Source organism: Zootoca vivipara, chromosome 5, assembly GCF_965207765.1.
Source record: "Zootoca vivipara chromosome 5, rZooViv2.hap1.1, whole genome shotgun sequence".
Classification (NCBI taxonomy): Eukaryota; Metazoa; Chordata; class Lepidosauria; order Squamata; family Lacertidae; genus Zootoca; species Zootoca vivipara.
The window spans coordinates 70,785,446-70,804,268 of NC_142588.1; the positions used below are offsets into that span (position 1 = coordinate 70,785,446).

The window sequence follows — 18,823 nt, forward strand, 5'->3', positions numbered from 1 at the left end:
ATTCTCCAACATACATTCATGTTCATTGGAAACTCCTCATCAAACTATATTTCATTTTACAGTCTGGGAGTCAACAGAATGCAAGAAGTTCATGTCGGAATATTGTGATTTTGGGGGCAAAATTGGTCATTTCCCTTGGAAGTTACACCAGAGATTTTTATTTTTATTTTTTTAAGTCTGTGAAGCACATGTGTTTGAACACAGATCCCTTTCAAATGTTTCTATTTTAGATTGCAACTTGCCTGAGTAGCAGTTTCTGTCTTCAGATCCTCATCTGGATCAACACCCACCCTGTTAAAAAAAAAGCAAGCAAGCAAGCAATATGCATGTGAAACATGGACCACTTATAAATGCCATCTCCAACTCCTCGAAAGATTCCATCAACAGTGTCTCTGAAAATTTTTACACATCACTTGGGAAGACAGGCGAACTAATATCAGTGTACTGGAAGAAGCAAAGATCACCTGTGTTGAAGCAATGATTCTTCAACATCAACTTCGTTGGACTGGTCATGTTGTGCGGATGCCTGATGATCGTCTTCCAAAGCAACTACTCTATTCCAAACTTAAAAATTGAAAGTGTAATGCTGGTGGTCAACAAAAGAGGTTTAAAGACTGTCTCAAGGCAAATCTAAAAAAAATGTAGTATAAACACTGACAACTGGGAAACACTGGCCTGTGAGCGTTCCAGTTGGAGAACAGCCTTTACCAAAGGTTTCATGGGCTTTGAAGACACTCAATCTCAGGACGCAAGGGAGAAATGTGCTAAGAGGAAGGCATGCTTGGCAAATCCACACCGTGATCAACTCCCGCCCGGAAACTAATGTTGCCACTGTGGAAGGACGCGTGGATCCAGATTTGGCCTCTACAGTCACTTACGGACTCATGGTTAAAACCGTGTTCATAAAGACAATCTTACTTGGCTACGAGTGATAAGAAGAAGAAGAAGAAGAAGAAGAAGAAGAAGAAGAAGAAGAAGAAGAAGAAGAAGGAGGAGGAGGAGGAGGAGGAGAAAGGTATATCACTGATTCTGCATATGTAGTCTGCTGCACCTTTGGAAGAACCAAGACTTCAATTCATTTGAGAGGTCCAACCTGCTTAATGATTGGGGTTGGTGGGGTGGAGTTTAGATGATGTCTCATCTTTCAAGGAATGCATGAGGGGAATCATGGGGCCATACTTGCTAGCCCCATACATTGGTATGTTCACAGAGCCGCTTCACATAGAGATCAGAGGTGTGGCTGGTGGATTGTGTGGATGACATGCAAAGTTTTGGCAGGGCCTGTTTCTGCTGCATGTGACTGTACTCTTCCTGCCAATGAATGACAGCTGTTTGCATAAACACCTTTATATTATGCCATGAAGAAATCTGAGTAACAGAAACACCAAAGTTCTTAAGAGAGCTAAATACCCAGAGCAGAACTAAAACAACTTATAGTTAATGTTCTATATGCTTAACTGGACTTTTACAAAGCCTTTTACTATGCAATACACAATGCATACTGAATAAATACACAAGTATATACAGCAGAACATGGCACATGGGCATTTTCTTTGGTCAAATGCCATGGATAATTTGGGAGAGGAAGGCATGATGTTACTACTAAGCAAGAAGGGTATCTCAAAGAGTAGGCCAAATGCAGAAGGTTTGGCATGGCAGAGACCAGACAACTAGGGTGTGACCTCCATCTCCATTCTCTCTGTATCACATGAGCATCAAATAATCAGGGCCGGCTCTAGGGGTGGGCTGGGTGGCGCGGGGCGCCGGGTTGGCAGGGGGCACTGCGCGTCGAAGGCACGTGGAAACCACGCTGCGCACTGCGCCCGCCCACCAGCCGCGGGAAGAAACGGGGTGGGGTCGGGCACCGGAGCGATCTGCGTACCACGGCGCCAGGGCGCCTGACCTGCTTAAGACGGCCCTGCAAATAATATGCCTGAATCTATCACTGGTTTATGGGGCTGGAAAAAGACACATTCTTGTTCCCCATACTTGTTCTGCGCTCTTATTCCAGTGTTGGCCTCAGTGGATTTCTTTGCTTCTCTTTTGTGGGTTGAAGGGACAGCTATGATTTGCAATATCAGAAGAAAGAAAGATGTGGTGAAAGTAGGAACAGATTGTGCAGCACAGATATCATGACTGGATGCCCCCTAATTTCTGACAAGCTGCCCTTTTTGAGCTGGTCTAGTGAGCTAATGCACAGTGCACTGATGCAGGGGAAATGTATTCTTCGACCAAATGTTTCATTAAGACCACTTTGCAGTTTGCTTAGCATTTTATCTCTCTATGCATTAACCCCCTTTCAATTATAACAAATCACAACTGCATTTTTAAAATTCCATTTATACTTTTTGTAGGAATCATTTGATCCATTAAAAAGATTATTTCTGTAATGTTTAGACAATTTATAACCCACTTTTCAATTTATTTAGTTTCTTAGGGTGAAAACAAACAAACTTCAGGGCCGGCCCTACGGCCAGGCTGGATGGCGCAGGGTGCCAGGGCGCTGCTGTGTGATGGGTGGGCTTAGCGCGCAGTGCGGCTGCACACTAAGCCCGCCTGCCACGCAGCAGTGCCTGGCAGCCACGCTGCGCGCTGAGACCGCCCACCCGCCGCGCTGGAAAACGGGGCGGGCGGGGGCGCCAGGGATGCTTAAGACGGCCCTGACTAAAATTGAACACAGTTATTATAAAATACAATTATTATGAAATAACTATGACCAATTGAATCAATCAATCAAAAGGAACTAGTAGATGGGATGAAACATACTGTGTAAAATCAAATTGACGGACATTTATATATATATTTTTAAAATACCAGTCTACAAATAAAGGTCTCAGCAGCTCACTTAAGACAGACATGCTTCCAGATATGGCAGATCTCAGCAGGTAAAGTGTTCCACGGGTACAGACAGGACTAACAATCAAAAACTTACTCTAATATTAGAGAAGGATGTCACCTGCAGTAGTATCAGAGCTCATTGAAAGGGAAGGTACTTAATTGAGACGGGGTTCTGTCTCTTTGGTATATCTCAGACCAAGACTGTATAGCAAGAGTGTGGAACCTGTGTTTCTCCTGAGTTGTTGAACTACACCATCCCATCATACTGGCTGGGACTGTTGGGAGCAATGTATGAATGGCCACAGGTTCCCCATCCCTGATGCAGAGAGCTCTGAAGTTAAGAAGTAGCATCCTGAGTTCACCCCAGACAGAGGCGCTGACTTGGGCCCCAGACTGTGGGTGCTCAGTGGCGCATACGATGTGATGTAACATGTCACATCATATTGTATAGCTTGGCTTCAGCTGCTCGGCTCTCTGGCACTGCAGTGGGGCCAGTGTCTTTACCTCCATCATGGGGTCTCTGTTGGGGCCCACTGCAGCCACAGATGCACCCCGGAAGCACGGTCGCAGAACCCATGATGGAGGCAGAGGCCCCGGCCCAGTTGTCGCCATGGCACTGGACAGTGAGAGATGGGCAGCAGCGGCAGAGGCCAGGCACCCACAGTGAAAATTTTGTGGGTGCCCACCAGTGACCCCAGAACTCAGCAGTGGCTTGCAACATGGGTGTTATACATTCCCAGAGAAAACAAGAAACTGTTTGTATCACAGCCATAACACTTCAAGACGTGTGCTCAGAATGTTCATTTTATAACTCAATTTTCCGTTTCAAACGTTAGTTATAACACAAAATCTACATACTGGTTCAGCAAGAAGCATAACGATAGAAGTTCCTTAGGTATTATAATCCATTCTTTCAGTTACTAAGGAAGTTCCAGAAATAGTTATCCTATTGATTGTTTTAGATTCCATATCAGCTTGGATCTTTTGAAGTGCATAATGAATGTGGACAGTTTATCCATGGAGAAGTGTCTACTGTTTCACTCACAGTTATTTCAGTGCGGCTTAGAGATGGAAAACATTTGGCCCTTATACTGCATGTACACCCTAAGGCGGTGCTTTTGTGTAATGAATCTTCAAAAACAGCACATTTCTATCCATCACACTTGCCAAGAGAAGCTTTAAGAGGTAATCATTGTGTGTCCTAAGGGCTCAGAAGTCAAAAAGCACATCTAAAGAAGCCTACATTTGTAATATTTTGAAGGGCTGAATCAAAGTTTTGAAGGCAGTAACAGCAAAGGAATGATAGGGTAGTCACAAGAATATGTGCCTCTGATGAGAGTCAGTTCATCTGCCTGACCATTTGGCTTTGGGGGACATGGTGGAGAGCCTGTCTATTTTTGACTTGCCTATCATAAGCACAGCCAGCACAGGAAGCTTTTCTAAAGGGGCTTCAGTAATGACATTTTGTCTCACAAACTCTGACTCCATTTCACTTATTGTCAAGAGCCAATAGGGGAAATGAGCTGATAGGCATGCATATAAGGGTTGTACAAAGCGGCTGATTACATTTGCAGTCCGAAGCACAGTTTGCTCCCTGTGGACGGATGACTGATGTATTGAGAGGGTAACAAATTGACACAGCAACTTTATGGGATTAAAAAATGGCCATAACTTTACTGATTACAGATGTAGGTAGGCTTTGGCTCAGTCTCTGGGCATGTATCCAGAATTAGTCTCTTGACTAATTACGACCAGTGTTGTGCCTGGGTTAAGGACCATCTCAAGATGCAGGTAAACTAAGCTGCTATTGGAAGTTCTATGGCCCACCTGCCCTCCGCTTGGCTTCAGGACAGAAACTTCCACCCATATCCTTTTACCAGAGTCAGTGGCGAAGCAACATGCTGCAGCCCCCAGAGCGGAGAACAGGTGGGGGCGTGGCCGGCACATGTCCCGGGGGCGTGGTGTGTGTCCCAGGGGTGTGGCTTGTTGCCCACGGGGGCATGACGAGTGGTGCGGGGGCATGGCACGTCGCCCGCAGGGGCATGGCGTGCATCCCAGGAGGGGGTGGTGTGCAGCGCAAGTCTGTGGTGTGTGTGTGTAGCTGCGATGGTACCCTTTCCCCAAATGGTGCCCGGGGCAGTGCGCCCCTGCCCCCCCTTCGTACACCAGTGACCGGAGTACCCTGTGATATTGCACCTGAATGGGATCAGGGCGACGCACCAAATCACCGCACACCCAGAATTAGATGAAAGATTCCACCCAATACTTTATGTGCTGAAAGTTGTGATGATTGCTATGAGGAAGGGAAAACCATCAAACAGGGCCAAATTGCTTGAAGGCAAATTCCTGCCTGGCCCTGAATACAATGACCATTTTCAACCACAGCATGTCTAAGCAACATCAACCAAGAGAACAGTATACAGGATGAGCAGGAGGGTTGCCATTTTGCTGACTGGGCTGGTAAATGCCAGCACATTGGGCTTAACTCCCCCCCCCCCACCCATGGGAGACCAGAGTGAGGACTTGCTCACTTTGGTCAGCTGCTCTTGCCCCACCCCCAACAAAGGCCACGAATGATTGATTTGAATTTGTCACGGCTAAAAATTGGCCGCTGTTTCTTTAATGCCAAAAGAACAAAGTCAGCATGAGTCAGCGGCCTACAATGACTCATGCAAGCTTTCACCTAATTGTACCTGTATATATAGAGTGGTCAATGTTAGTGGTTGGGTTGGGTGGTTGAAGGGTAGAAAGCTGGTTGCGTTTGATGTGTGAAGCTGTTGGTCGTGGTTGGAGAAGTTTTTGTTTTTGTAATAAAAGCAGCATTCTGCAAAGTACTCTTTTTCAAGGACTCTTTGTGCCAACTAGGGTCCGAGGACCAGGCAAAGAAGGCAAAGGAGGTCAGAACCCTTTGCTTTTTTCAAGCACTGACAGAATTGAGTTTTGGGATGCAATCCTGCAAACCCCAGTGGCTGGCTGAGGAGGATTGCAATGGCCGGCCGCAAGTGTAAAACAATAACCTCCATGCCACAAGGGGCCATGCCGAGCTGCAACCGCCACCCTCCCCAGAGTTCTGGGTGAGAGGCCATTATCGCAGAGAGCTCAGGCATAACTACAAGCTATAAGAAACACAGGACTTCCCCAGAAAATGGCAACCTTGGATCGAGTTTCTCACTGCCCTCCATGAATATATTTATTTATAACATTTTTGAGAGTACACAGCAGTACAACACAAAATATTTTAAAGCCATGCAACAGGTAAAATAATAAAATGAAAGAGTGAAAAGTATATCCCTCCATCCCTCCTTCTGTACCCATATTACACCTAACCTAATGTTTTGATGACACAGTGCTATATATTTTGCCACATACTGTAACTGACTACTGCTGACATTTGAGGGGAGGCACCCAGTATAATGAAGCAAGTTGTATAATGCTCTATGGAAGTGGATATGCAACATGGACATACCATTTTCAGGGGCATCTCTGTGTTATTTTTGAGGTGTAACTCCATTGTTACCAAAATACTTCATGTTTAGTATGGGTTATGGGATGTATGGGTACCCCGTTAAATCTATGCTGTTAAATCTATACATGGGCAAGGATGTCATTTTTGTCAAGGCTTTCTCTCTACTTTTTATAAGAATAAATATTGGGGAAACCCTGAATTAACCCCCATGCGGACTCCGCCACCCCACCCCAAGGATGAACCTTATGTCCAAACCTTAGTTCCCTTTAAAAAGAACTCTTTAGATAAGATGTCTCTCATTACCCTTTGATATGCTAATCTTGGAGGCAGCCGGCCAAACAACCTCATGAATCTAAGAATTCATTGTTCCACTTATCTTCATCCCTTTGATCTGCAGGGTTCACTACAAAGAAGGTTCACCCCAAAGTTTGAGCATGGAGCCAAGTGAAGTGAACTTGAGTTTCATATATGAATGGATGAAGCTTTTCAAGACATGAAAATAAGCAATATCTCCTGCTAATGCCTGTCGAGCTTCTGTGAAACTCACAGGAAAAGGTTGCTGACTCTAGCCTTGGAATATAGCATAGTGGTAGAAGATACGTTTGGAGGTAGAAAGTCCTATGTTTAATCCCTGGCATCTCCAGGGAGAGCTGGTAAAGACCTTTCTCTGAAATCCTGGAGAACGGCTGCCAGTCGTCACAGACAATACTAAGATAGTTGGAACAGTGGTCTGACTTTGTATAAAAGAAGATCCTAATGTTTCTAGCCTAATTTAATCCAATTGACCAGACATTTCTTACAGGTTGAGAGTAGAAGGAAGAGAAGTAGGTACTTCTCAAAGAGTATTTGCGACTGTGATATAGCCCTTAACCCCTATCAGAATTGAGCACTTTTATCACTTACTACAAAAGGCCAAAAATTGATAAGGGAATTGATTATGCCTATTCTTCTAAAAGAGTGCATTCGATTCAAATTCATGCTGGTAATTGCGAGAACACTTCAGATAATTATTCTGAATTAAAAAGCATGATTTTACATAAAATTACCAGTAAACTGACGTAAGGATGCTTTGGCAAAGTACTTCTTCACCATACCTCACTCATCTGGATTGCATGAGCATTGCCTGAAAGAGGACTCAGAAGTAAAGGGTGCACCTTAAGTGATCTTAAGAATGAACCTTGACCTATGGAGCAGTAATTCTAATCCTCTCTATTTATTGCGAGGATAGAACTAAGGAATATTTATTCAAATAATGTGAACACCTCTTTTATGAGCTACATTTTTATGGGTATACAGCTCTGGGGTGGGGTGGGAGGGAGGTCACTCATGCATTTGCACACTTGCAATAGTGTGCAAATGCATTTGCACCCGTGCATAGATGCCACCCATCATTAGGATAAATCCACACATTGCAATGGTCCATTTATATGCATGTTTAAAGCAATTTACATTTTGTGAGTTGTGTGCTAATCCCTGGAGCAGGAACTCACATCATACCGTGGTAGCATTTTCTATGAACAAGAATCCTGTTCAGGCATTGCTCACATGAAAGGGGCAAGCATGCTGAACGCAGGGCCACACATTTAGTCATGTTTTGCTCCTACTATTCCCATGAGGCAGAGCGTCTGAAGTGAAGAGCCAGGATTACCCAGGGGAGCCTCCACACACAGAGGAGGCTTCTTGCTCCAGAGGTTATGCCCCAACAGGGCAATAGTTGGAGAAGCACTGCATCTTGGGCAGGGGCAGGGTTCAATGAACAGCTGGCTGCCCCTTTCACCATACTTGTTCCCTTAATGCAAGTAGCACCTGAAGTGAACTAAGGAGGCCACACTTGTGTGAGCTCTTAAATGCACAAATAAGCGAACAATTCTTCCTTTTGACACTTTAGGAGAAACTTGAAAATGAATATTGTAGAAACCACTTTCATGAACTTTTTTGGCTCAGACTTAGTCAGGAAAGCGTAGTTTCATGAGTGGGGTTTCTCATGCTTCTCTGGAAACAGTGGAGTTCTCCTCATACTTCTTTTGAGACACTTGCCATCCATCAGCCAACCCAATTTACAGGATTGTTGTGAGAATAAAATGGGGGCAGAGATAAGTATCTTTTACCTCATTTTGGTAAGGGGCTAACTAAAATTTTGGACAGAAACACCAGTGAACTTGCTTATCTCCAAATAAAGTTATTGTTACCAGATAATCTGATGGGGTTCGAATCCCCGCAATTGTGTGTTGACCATTGACAGAAGTGAAAGTCTATGCACATTGAAGACTTCTCTGCCAGCAACATTTTCCAGCCATTTGCAGGGACCAAAAGTTGCACATTAAATGTCATGAACACTGTTCCCTTCATATGCAGTTCCAATAATTCACAGTCAGTGCAGGCACCACAGTGGAACTGATAAGGGGCTGGCCATTCAGGACAAAGGGGGTTGTGTTCAGTAAGGATCCTAAAGACCACATAATGTGATCAAGCCACCATTGGCACCTGTTGGTTTCTAGCATGGTGGCTTAGAGTATAAATGTGCCAATGTGACTGAGACACTTGACAAGTTTACAGCAAACCTCTCCTTCCATCAGCCCAGTTTTTGCCAATTTTCCAGGAGTTGGCTTCCTGTGGTCTTATGGTATCTGATCATTCCAGCACTTACCCATTATTCTGGCTTCCTAATGGGGAATGCATATGTGCATAGTCACAGGTGGCGCGGTGGGCTAAACCACTGAGCCTAGGGCTTGCTGATCAGAAGGTCGGCGGTTCGAATCCCTGTGATGGGGTGAGCTCCCGTTGCTCGGTCCCAGCTCCTGCCAACCTAGCAGTTCAAAAGCACGTCAAAGTGCAAGGTACTGCTACAGCGGGAAGGTAAACGGCGTTTCCGTGTGCTGCTCTGGTTTGCCAGAAGCGGCTTTGTCATGCTGGCCACATGACCTGGAAGCTGTATGCCGGCTCCCTCGGCCAATAAAGCAAGATGAGCGTCGCAATCCCAGAGTCGGTCATGACTGGACCTAATGGTCAGGGGTCCCTTTACCTTTAATCTGATGGACAACTTCTTGTGGTTCCTCACATCCCTGAGATGAAGTTGACTTTTACTAGGGGCTGAGCCTTCTCATGAGAAGAGAAGACTCCCTGGAAAAGACCCTTATGCTGGACAAGATTGAGGGCATAAGGAGAAGGGAATGACAGAGGACGAGATGGTTGGACAGTGTTCTCGAAGCTATGAACATGAGTCTGACCAAACTGCGGGAGGCAGTGGAAGACAGGAGTGCCTGGCATGCTCTGGTGCATGGGGTCACGAAGAGTCGGACACAACTAAATGTCTAAACAACAACAACAACAACAATGAGCCTATAGTGCAGTAAATCCTGCCCAGTGGAACTCCTTGCCAATGGAATTTTATCAGGGCTCATTCCTGCTTTCTTTTACATGTCTCCTAAAAACTGTGTTATTCAGACTGGCCTCTGCAATCTGGATTTCTTTTTTACCAACCAGTATTTATTGATGTTTTTACTGATATTTTTATTAATCATTTTATTTATCTTATTGCAATTTTGTATGCTGTGTATATCACCTGAAAGTATGGCCTGTAAAGAGTTCAATAAATAAATAAACGTTTTGGAAGTGGTTGTTTTAAACTGACTGCTGAAATCTCAATTGGGTGCGCTGTTACTTCTGCAATAATACCAAATGCATTTGAACCTAAAGAGAGAAAATGGGTTATTTTGTTAAAAGCAGTAGGTATGTTCTGTTTTATTTGTGATATGAGAAATTAAGCCAGACAGAAAAATGAGAGGGAGGTTAAGCAAGCAAGGAAGCACCAGTGAGAAATCTGAACACTTGAAACCAATGGAATCATTTGAAAAACTCACTCAGAGTACTGTTCAGGCAGAACACAGCTCTACCTTCTTTTCTCACTTCAACTCATTGCAAAATCCAATACACTGGAGGTTAACATAGTTATGGGGAAACCGGAGAGAGAAAAAGTGGCATCTCTACTTTTCTACTGAACCACATCTTTCAACATTAATCAGTGAAGTGAAGCCTCTAGAAAAGCTTTCATATTGAACTTTCTGAAAAATATCTTGGGATGAAGCAAAGAGAGAAAGAGGAGAAGGTGGGAGGGAGGGAGGGAGATGCTTAAGAGATATAACCCCCCAAAGTAAGAAGCATATTCTTCCTATAAGAAATTTATATGATTTAAGTATAGACCGCCAGGAGTAGAATGTAGCTACTGTTCAGAAAACGAGCAGGGCACACTATGGCAAGATCTGCTGGGATGAGCAGTTTAGGATGCATCCTAGCAGCCGACTCCCAGCAGCAGAAAAGGAACAGTAGCCGGGTCAACTGCAAAGCAGGTGAACATTTTGTCACTGTCTTCCTGCTTTGCGCTGGACCATCCCTGTAGGACACTAGACCCAATCAGCACTGATTTGTAACAGCTGACCTTGACACTAGACTTCTGGGTGGGGAGGTTAGGGGGGGGAATTGTTGGTTTGATTTGACTGGTTTTAACACAAGCCCTCAGGAAAATTCAGCAGCATTTTAGTGCCAATTTCTCCCACTATACATACCTTTGTATACAGTTTGGCTTAATATACACCTTTTTGCAAAGCAGTTTCCCCTAATATAATCCATTTTCACGAATATGTGTATTTTTATGCACACTTTACTATAATGTATGCATTTTTGTCTTCATTACTTTTCTGGAGAATTGCAATGCAAAATTTAGAAAAGTGTAAATTTGGAAGTATATTTATGTTTTGGTCTGCATATAGTTTTGAAAAGTGCGAATTATTGCCTTTAAATGTGAACTGAATTGAATTTCTCTCTCATCTGCAGTCTTTAGTATTGTTCTAGTATCATTATTCAACAAAAATCTTCATGGCCATTTTAAGGAAACGTGAAGCATTCTTAAGAAGATCAAAACCTACTCTTGTGAAATTAAATCCACACAGAGTCCCTGAAAACAGCTTGCATTAATGCACACCATGCTTGGTTTCCATGATTTATAACTTAATTTACAAAGGTGGTGATTATACTGTATAACATTTTTTTGAATATTTTTGCATGAGTAAATTTATATCTTGTGGCTATCCATAACCAATGTACTGAAGTCAGTACAGAATTATTAACTGTATAACACTGGAAACATTGTTCACTATCTCAAATAAATCATTAGAACTGAAATTGTTTTTTTTAAATCCTTCAGGATAAATAACATTCAGCTGGGACATTATTCTTGGTCCCTTGTTGGCAGTAAATGTGATCTGCATTCTTGGCAAACTGTTGTCTGCATTCCTATTTTCTTTCTATACTGTTAACTCCAATCATCAGCTTGTGTGCTGCTGATAATCATCCCTGTGTTCTGATGTATTATATTATGTGAACACAAATACTAAGATGAACCAAGCCCTACAAACTGATCTCTTATCCTGCTCCCCGCTATGCATACAATCACCTCGCAGAAAGCCATTTCCACTGAACGTTTGAAATATGTTCAGGAAACGGGGGAATTTTCTTGCTAAAACGAATCAAGGAGGAAACAAATCCGTCCAACCTTGCTGAGACAGATATACGTCATGCGACTCCATTGTAACAACACTTTCTCTCTCTCGTGCTGTCTCACAACAGTGCTTAATTTAGGAGAATTGTAGTGATGAAAGTGAAGGGATTGAATGGGGGCTCCCAGCTCACTCACTCCTCCCTGCAGTGATGAGATCCTCCATTCCAGCACTCAAGATGTCATCCTCATTATAGCATGGATTGGGAAAAACAAATTGAGAGCAGGAAACACAAACGCACACACACGTTTGTAGGGGAAGGTGGCATACCTCAGTGGTAGAGCCTTTGCCCAGGTTAATTCCCCAGAATCTCAGGTAGGGTTGGGAGAGAGCTGCCTGAAATTCTGGAGCCCCACTCTCAGTCAGTGTAAGGTAGCTTCCTGTGTTCCCGTGGCTTCGGTTTGGGAAACTAAGGTTCAAATCCCCACTAAGAGCCATTTGGCATATACAGTGGTACCTTGGTTCTCAAATGCCTTGGTTTTCAATTGCCTTGGTTCTCAAACACCAAAAACTCGGAAGTAAGTGTTCCGGTTTCTGAACATTTTTCGGAAGCTGAACGTCTGATGCGGCTGTCAGCTATTACTTCCAGGGCACCTGCACCAATCAGAAGCTGCACCTTGGTTTTTGAACATTTTGGAAGTCAAACGGACTTCCAGGACGGATTACGTTTGCTGCTTTTTTGTGTTTTTCTTTTTGAGGCTTTCTTGGTTAATTTGTTTTTGTACTGTGTGGAACCCAGTTCTGCTACTGATTGATTGATTGACTGATTGAGTGACTGTGGAAATGGATAAAAGCCCCCCATCCAAACAATGACTATCATCAGTGCAGGTAAGAAAAAAAATATTTTAATTTTTATCATCTACAATACTGTCTTATTTATTTTATAGTACAGAACATTGATTGCTTTCATTTTATGGATCAATGGTCTCGTTAGATAGTAAAATTCATGTTAAATTGCTGTTTTAGGGGTTGTTTTTAAAGTCTGGAATGGATTAATTCATTTTGCATTACTTTCTATGGGAAAGCACGCCTTGGTATTGAGAAGGTTTGGTTTTGGAATGGACTTTTAGAAAGGATTAGGTTTGACAACCAAGGTACCACTGTAGAGAGAAGCCCATGTTGACCACTGAGTTTAGTTATTAGGGAGGTGCACCCAAACATAAGTCCCCAATGAGCGGCCGGGTTTTTTCTGATACCATTTGGAGTACCTAAGAAACCAGTTAATTTCATTCAAAAGTACTATATGACACACTTGTCTGCAAGCATGCATTCTTCTTTTACATTTCTATGTAGGCATATGGGTATTTTAAGGAATTTATCTAAGGTAAGTAGTTGTGAGTAAGTCACAGCCTTGGCTTCCCATGTTGCCTCTTCCCTTCTCCTTCCTTTCCACATAGGAAGAGGTGATTGGAAGCTTCCATTTTTTGTTTTGAACAAACCACAGTTTACTGTTATGTCTGAACTCCAGCAACTGTGCACAAATGATAGGATAGGAGGGAAGGTGAAGGTTGGTGAGTTTGGTGTTTGCCATGGCATGTTCTCATAATGCTGTATCACTGAATCAGACCATTCTCCCTCAACCTAAAGTACTGTGTGATAAAAGCATAACAAATAAATATCCACCCACCCAGTCACTGCAAGCTGACAAAAATGCTCCCCCCAGCGTCCCAGGAATAAACCTTGAGGTCCTTAATGTGAAAACAAAGCGGAAAAAATATACTGAAATATCCTGTGACAAATCAAGGGCAAATAACAAATCAAACAAAAATAAAATCCAACTTGTTAGCAATAGTTACAGGAAAGCATTCAGATATATTGCAGAATGCCAAATGGTAATATTTCCATTTCTGTGCCTTGGCATTTGTTTCCTTAAGCCACCTCTAACGTGTGCATTATGTTTACAATGTCACACGGCAATAAAACAATCATGAAGCAAATGGGGAAGGAAATACTGTGTGTGCAGTTCTTATGCGGTGACAAAGTAGCAAGTAAAGGCTGCCTGCTTTTACATTTGCTTTTAGACTATTATTTTAATAGACTGCAATTCTGCGGTAAAGGGAGAGGGAAATGGCATCTTATTTCATGGTTGTTGTCTGCTCTTTGTTTTCTCCAATGGACTTGTTTATGTGACAGACCTCCTGCACCTATTGCTGTTGATATACTGCAGGATAGGAGATGCAGTTTCCAGCCTGGTCCTCCCAACTGCTAACTGGTCCATCCATCTTGAGATACAACTCATCCCCTCGTATCTGCACTGGGACCATATCCCATCCAAAGCAATTGGATGGCAGCAGAAAATGGCCCTGTCCTGCCATTCTTTCCTTACTTTTCTGTATTTGGGCATTTCTGGCACAAAAAGTGGACATGGAATCCTATGGAGCAATATAATTCTGCACTGAATACATTTTATTAAGGGGCCTTTAAAGCGACTGGAGGTGGGAGGAGACAGGTTTTGTTTTTTTACTTCACTTGATGCCCCTTGACACTAACCACTTGCTATATTTTTGTATTTTATTGGAAGGCTGAACAGGGGAATTATGCATCTGAATGGGAATGGGGTGGAGGAGGAAATGAGAGTGGGATTGCCCTCCTTGTGCGATTGCCATCTTCTCAGGTAAGTGTCAATAGGATTGCAGTCTCAGTCAGATTAGCCCCAATGAGGTGCTCCACAGGCTTCAGGACTTCTGGACCAAAGATTTTCCAAAATTTGAAAAAACAAAAACCCAACAATAACCCTTATCTCTCTCTAAGTGAAACATACACATTCTATGTTAAGCAGAGAACAGAAGTAAAGAAAAACATGGATTTTTTTTTTATATAAGCACATTTGTGGATCAGAAGGTCAGTGGGTCGAATCCCCATGATGGGGTGAGCTCCCGTTGCTCGGTCCCAGCTCCTGCCAACCTAGCGGTTTGAAAGCACACCAAAAAAGTGCAAGTAGATAAATAGATACCGCTCCGGCGGGAAGGTAAACGGTGTTTCCGTGCGCTACTCTGGTTTCATTAGAAGTGGCTTAGTCATGCTGGTCACATGACCCGGAAAAACTGTCTGTGGACAAACGCTGGCTCCCTTAGCCTGTAAAGTGAGGTGAGTGCCGCAACCCCAGAGTCGTCTGCGACTGGACTTAACTGTCAGGTGTCCTTTACCTTTTTTTTTTAGACACCAAATAGGGAAACATTTACTTAACGGAAGCCCGACAAATTGTGAATTTCCCTTCAATAGAATTATTCTAGTATTGAGCACTATTAACTTTCTTTTCTCCTTGCCTCATTGTTTTCTTCTCTCTTATTAGTGTCACTTGATAGTCCCTGCTTCCTTCTCTTTCAGACACCCTGGGCATTTCCCTACCTGATGAAGTCTGTGATATGCTGATTCACTAATTTGCTCTAACACAGTGCTTTGAAACTGCTGTCCAAGGCTTCTGAGACCATATACAATTCAGTTGCAGCTGGCAAAGTAACCGGACATCTTTCATATTGCCCAAATGGGATTGCCATTCAGACTGCAAGTGTTAAATGACCTGCTTAGGGAGGCAAATGACCAGTAAAGGTGTCAGCTGCTTCCTTCCCATATCTGCACTAGGGCGTTTGAAAAGCCTGTGAAATGACTAGCCCTAAACAACAACAAAAAGAAGTGGTTTTGCTGCAGTCTTCACAACAACAGCTAAGTGACATAACACTAGCACAAACTAGGTATCCCAACACTTTGCAATTCCTGAGCCCCCACTTCCCTGCACCACTTGCTGCTGCAAGGGAGTCAAATAGCTCCAAAATGAAACTAATAAGAAACCCTCAGTCTGAAGCATGATTAAAAATGCATTTTCTGCTAATGCAAAGAGACAGAAACACCATCACACTACAAGAAGAATTTTTGCATGAAATGGGGGTGAAAAAAACACCCTGCCTAATTGTTCTAATCACTACTTTTACAGAGAGGAATGCAGGGTTTTGTTGTTTTTTCCTTTAAGGGGGGGTGAAAGGGAAAAAAAATGGAATGAGACTGTTTTGTTGGCATCCTTCTTTGACTACTAATGAGCTTCACTAGCCAAGAAAAATGAGAAGTGACTTTACAAAAGAGCTGCACAAGAACAAGAAAAGTGTGCCCAGATGTATTTTGACAATTTCCTACAGATGAGGGTAGTTAATTCTTGGCTTAGGAATAAAAGATCTCTCCAGTGAATTATGCCGATGGTTCTTAAAGCCGTATGATGTTTGCTCTCTGAATCACTTTAGGTGCGCGTTCCTTTATTTTCCTTGACTATAACCAGCAAGGCTTTGGAAGGAAGCCCAGGCTGTTGTAGATGGATTATGTTACTGTTGATGTGATTACCCCAAAGAAAACACATTAAGCACTTTTGAGGTGTTAGCCTAAATAATAAGATGACCAATTTCAACTTTTCTGGGCAGCTAGCCTAGAAAGACAACATCAGGAAATGTAATCTGATGACTTAAAAAAAAATGGTAGTTTTTGCAACCACACCAACTATGAAGATGCATCGTATACGTATGCATAACAATAATATCACTTAATTTCTGCCACACTGAAAGTGAATTCTGATGGTAGGAAACTATTAGGGTGCCGTTGCTTCATTTTGTAGTAGGGCTGGGTAACCAGCAGATTTTAAACACTGTTTGAGCAAGAAATTAGAATCAGCTTCATAACCTTAAATTCTTGGTTGTGATGCTGCTGAAACTCAAAAGTAGTCAGTTTGAAAGTTGGATCTGGTAGGTTTGTAATCGAATGTATAATAATCCCTGGTTTGGATTCAGAAGACTTTAATATTTTTGTAATTCAGACCAAGAGGTTTGCGAGCTAAGATTTTCTGCACCTGAGTGATCTGCATGACTAAGCAGCCAAACTCTGATGTCAGATGTTGGCTGCTATCATGGTCACAGTGCAACCTTTACCTTCTGAAATAAATGGAAAGCTCCATTTGCAATACATGAGAGGGGGTGATTTTACTTTAACCCTTTAGCTATCCTTTGCTAAAGGAACTTATGAGTTTCATTTGAAACCATACATGCAACTAGCAATAACATTGAAGGAAGCAGCCATGCAGATCTGTACAATCCCTTCTTCCAAGTCTCACTCATTCTTGGGCATTCATTCCTAATCTAGATCGTAGTCACCATTTCTTTTCAACATCATTTTGGTAAGCAAAAGTTTAGATGTGGCTACTGGGTAGCAATGGAAGAGATATTGGGAAATTTTGTGTGTTCAACCATTTGCTGCCACCTACAGTAACTCCAGGTTGCAAGACTGCTGGATTCGTAACTCAGTGAGCAAATTACAAGCTCTGATGAGGTTACTTCGTCCACTTGGAAGTTCTTAGTTCACTCAGATTTCTCAAGTGCTGTCCTATATGAGACAACTGGAGTTAAAAAAGCAGTGAAAGAATTACGTGGAAGTATGTTAATATTAAAATGCTATGTTAAAGGGACGTGGATGGTGTGTGGTCTAAACCACTGAGCCTCTTGGGCTTGCCGATCAGAAGGTTGGTGGTTCAAATCTGCTTGACAGGGAGAGCTCCCTTTGCTCTGCTCCAGCTCCTGCCAACCTAGCAGTATAAAAGCAGGCCAGTGCAAGTAGATAAATAGGTGGAAAGATAAGCGCCATTTCCATGTGCTCTGGCTTCTGTCACGGTGTCCTGTTGCACCAGAAGCGGTTTTGTCATTCTGGTTGCATGACCCAGAAAGCTGTCTGCAGACAAACACCGGCTCCCTCATCCTGAAGCAAGATGAGCACAGCAACTCCATAATCGCCTCTGACTGGACTTAACCATCTGGGGGTCCTTTACCTTTTACGTGCTATGTAAAATGACGAAGCTATTGCATTGAGCCTGTTACATGGATTCTTTAAGATGAATTACCAGTTGCTGACTGAATCCTTAGAAATGCACAGAGAAGGGGTACTGTCCTGGACCTGTTGATGGTCAATGTCTTTATAAATGACTTGGAGGAAGGAACTGAGGGGGTGCTCATCTAGGGCTTCTAGGGCTGAGACAGAATGGAAGTGTGAAGCTGCTTAAAGGAGGCAAGAAGTGTTTCTCTCTGCAAATACCCCATCTCTTTCTTTGGCCACATTAATGGGCAGGACAGCAATGAGGAAAGCAACATGCAACTACCGTAGGTTAGTGGAATGAATGTCTTTTTTTAACTCCCTTCCCTTCCCTAGGAGTGTCTGATAGAGAGACAGCAAAAGAATGGGGAAAATGAAACCTTTGCAATGGATTAACAGAGGACGCTATAATTGCACAGGCCCAGCCCCTCAGGCTACAATGCAGGTGCTGCCTCTGAATTTAGATGCACTTAATAAAACTGTTATGGGCCACCCGAGGTGAAATGTGGAGCATCATTACTGAAAAACACTTGTTAAGTTAATCGTTATAGAGACTGTGCAACTCTCCTACCTTTGGTGTATTGCTTGCTCATAGCCAAGTGACTCAGAAGTCAAGTGATTTAACTTGTGGCTAGGGTTGCCATATTCCCAAAAATAGGGTATGGGGCTTTTGGGAGATTTTTAAAGCATTTTTTAAAAATCACCCTGCTTGCCATACTTACGGGTTTTCCCATACATTTCACCAATTCAGCAAAAATACACCCGGATGCCACTTTGCAGCCCAATTCGCAGATTTGTCTGGGAAAACCCAGATGTATGTCAGCCCTACTTGTGGCCATACAATTTTCAGAAGGAATTTTGTCATGTACCAATGCAAAACCTTGGTGCAGTGCATTAGCAGAAACATAGCATCTAGGACTGCTTCTTCTCTGTTATGGTGAGACTCAATGGGATAGTTTATAAGGAAGCCTAACTGAAGCTATTTTCCCGAATGTATGTATATACTTATTCAAACTATAACTATTATATAACAGCCATGGTAACTTGGCCCCAAAGCACTTCCCAGAGTCTTCATCTCCCCATGAGGCCATGAGCAGAGGCAGAGCTAGCTGCTCTGGCACCCAGAGTG

At 43.0% G+C, this 18,823-nt stretch overlaps 1 protein-coding gene across 1 annotated transcript in view; it reads right to left on the reverse strand.

Annotated features, from left to right (window-relative positions):
• Positions 1 to 18,823, reverse strand: part of SLC9A9 (solute carrier family 9 member A9) — a 251,213-nt gene that overhangs the window by 65,863 nt on the left and 166,527 nt on the right. The window contains exon 13 of the mRNA XM_035132511.3: positions 243 to 291. Within this exon, the coding sequence (XP_034988402.3) occupies positions 243 to 291 (49 nt within the window). The remainder of the gene's footprint in view (positions 1 to 242; positions 292 to 18,823) is intronic.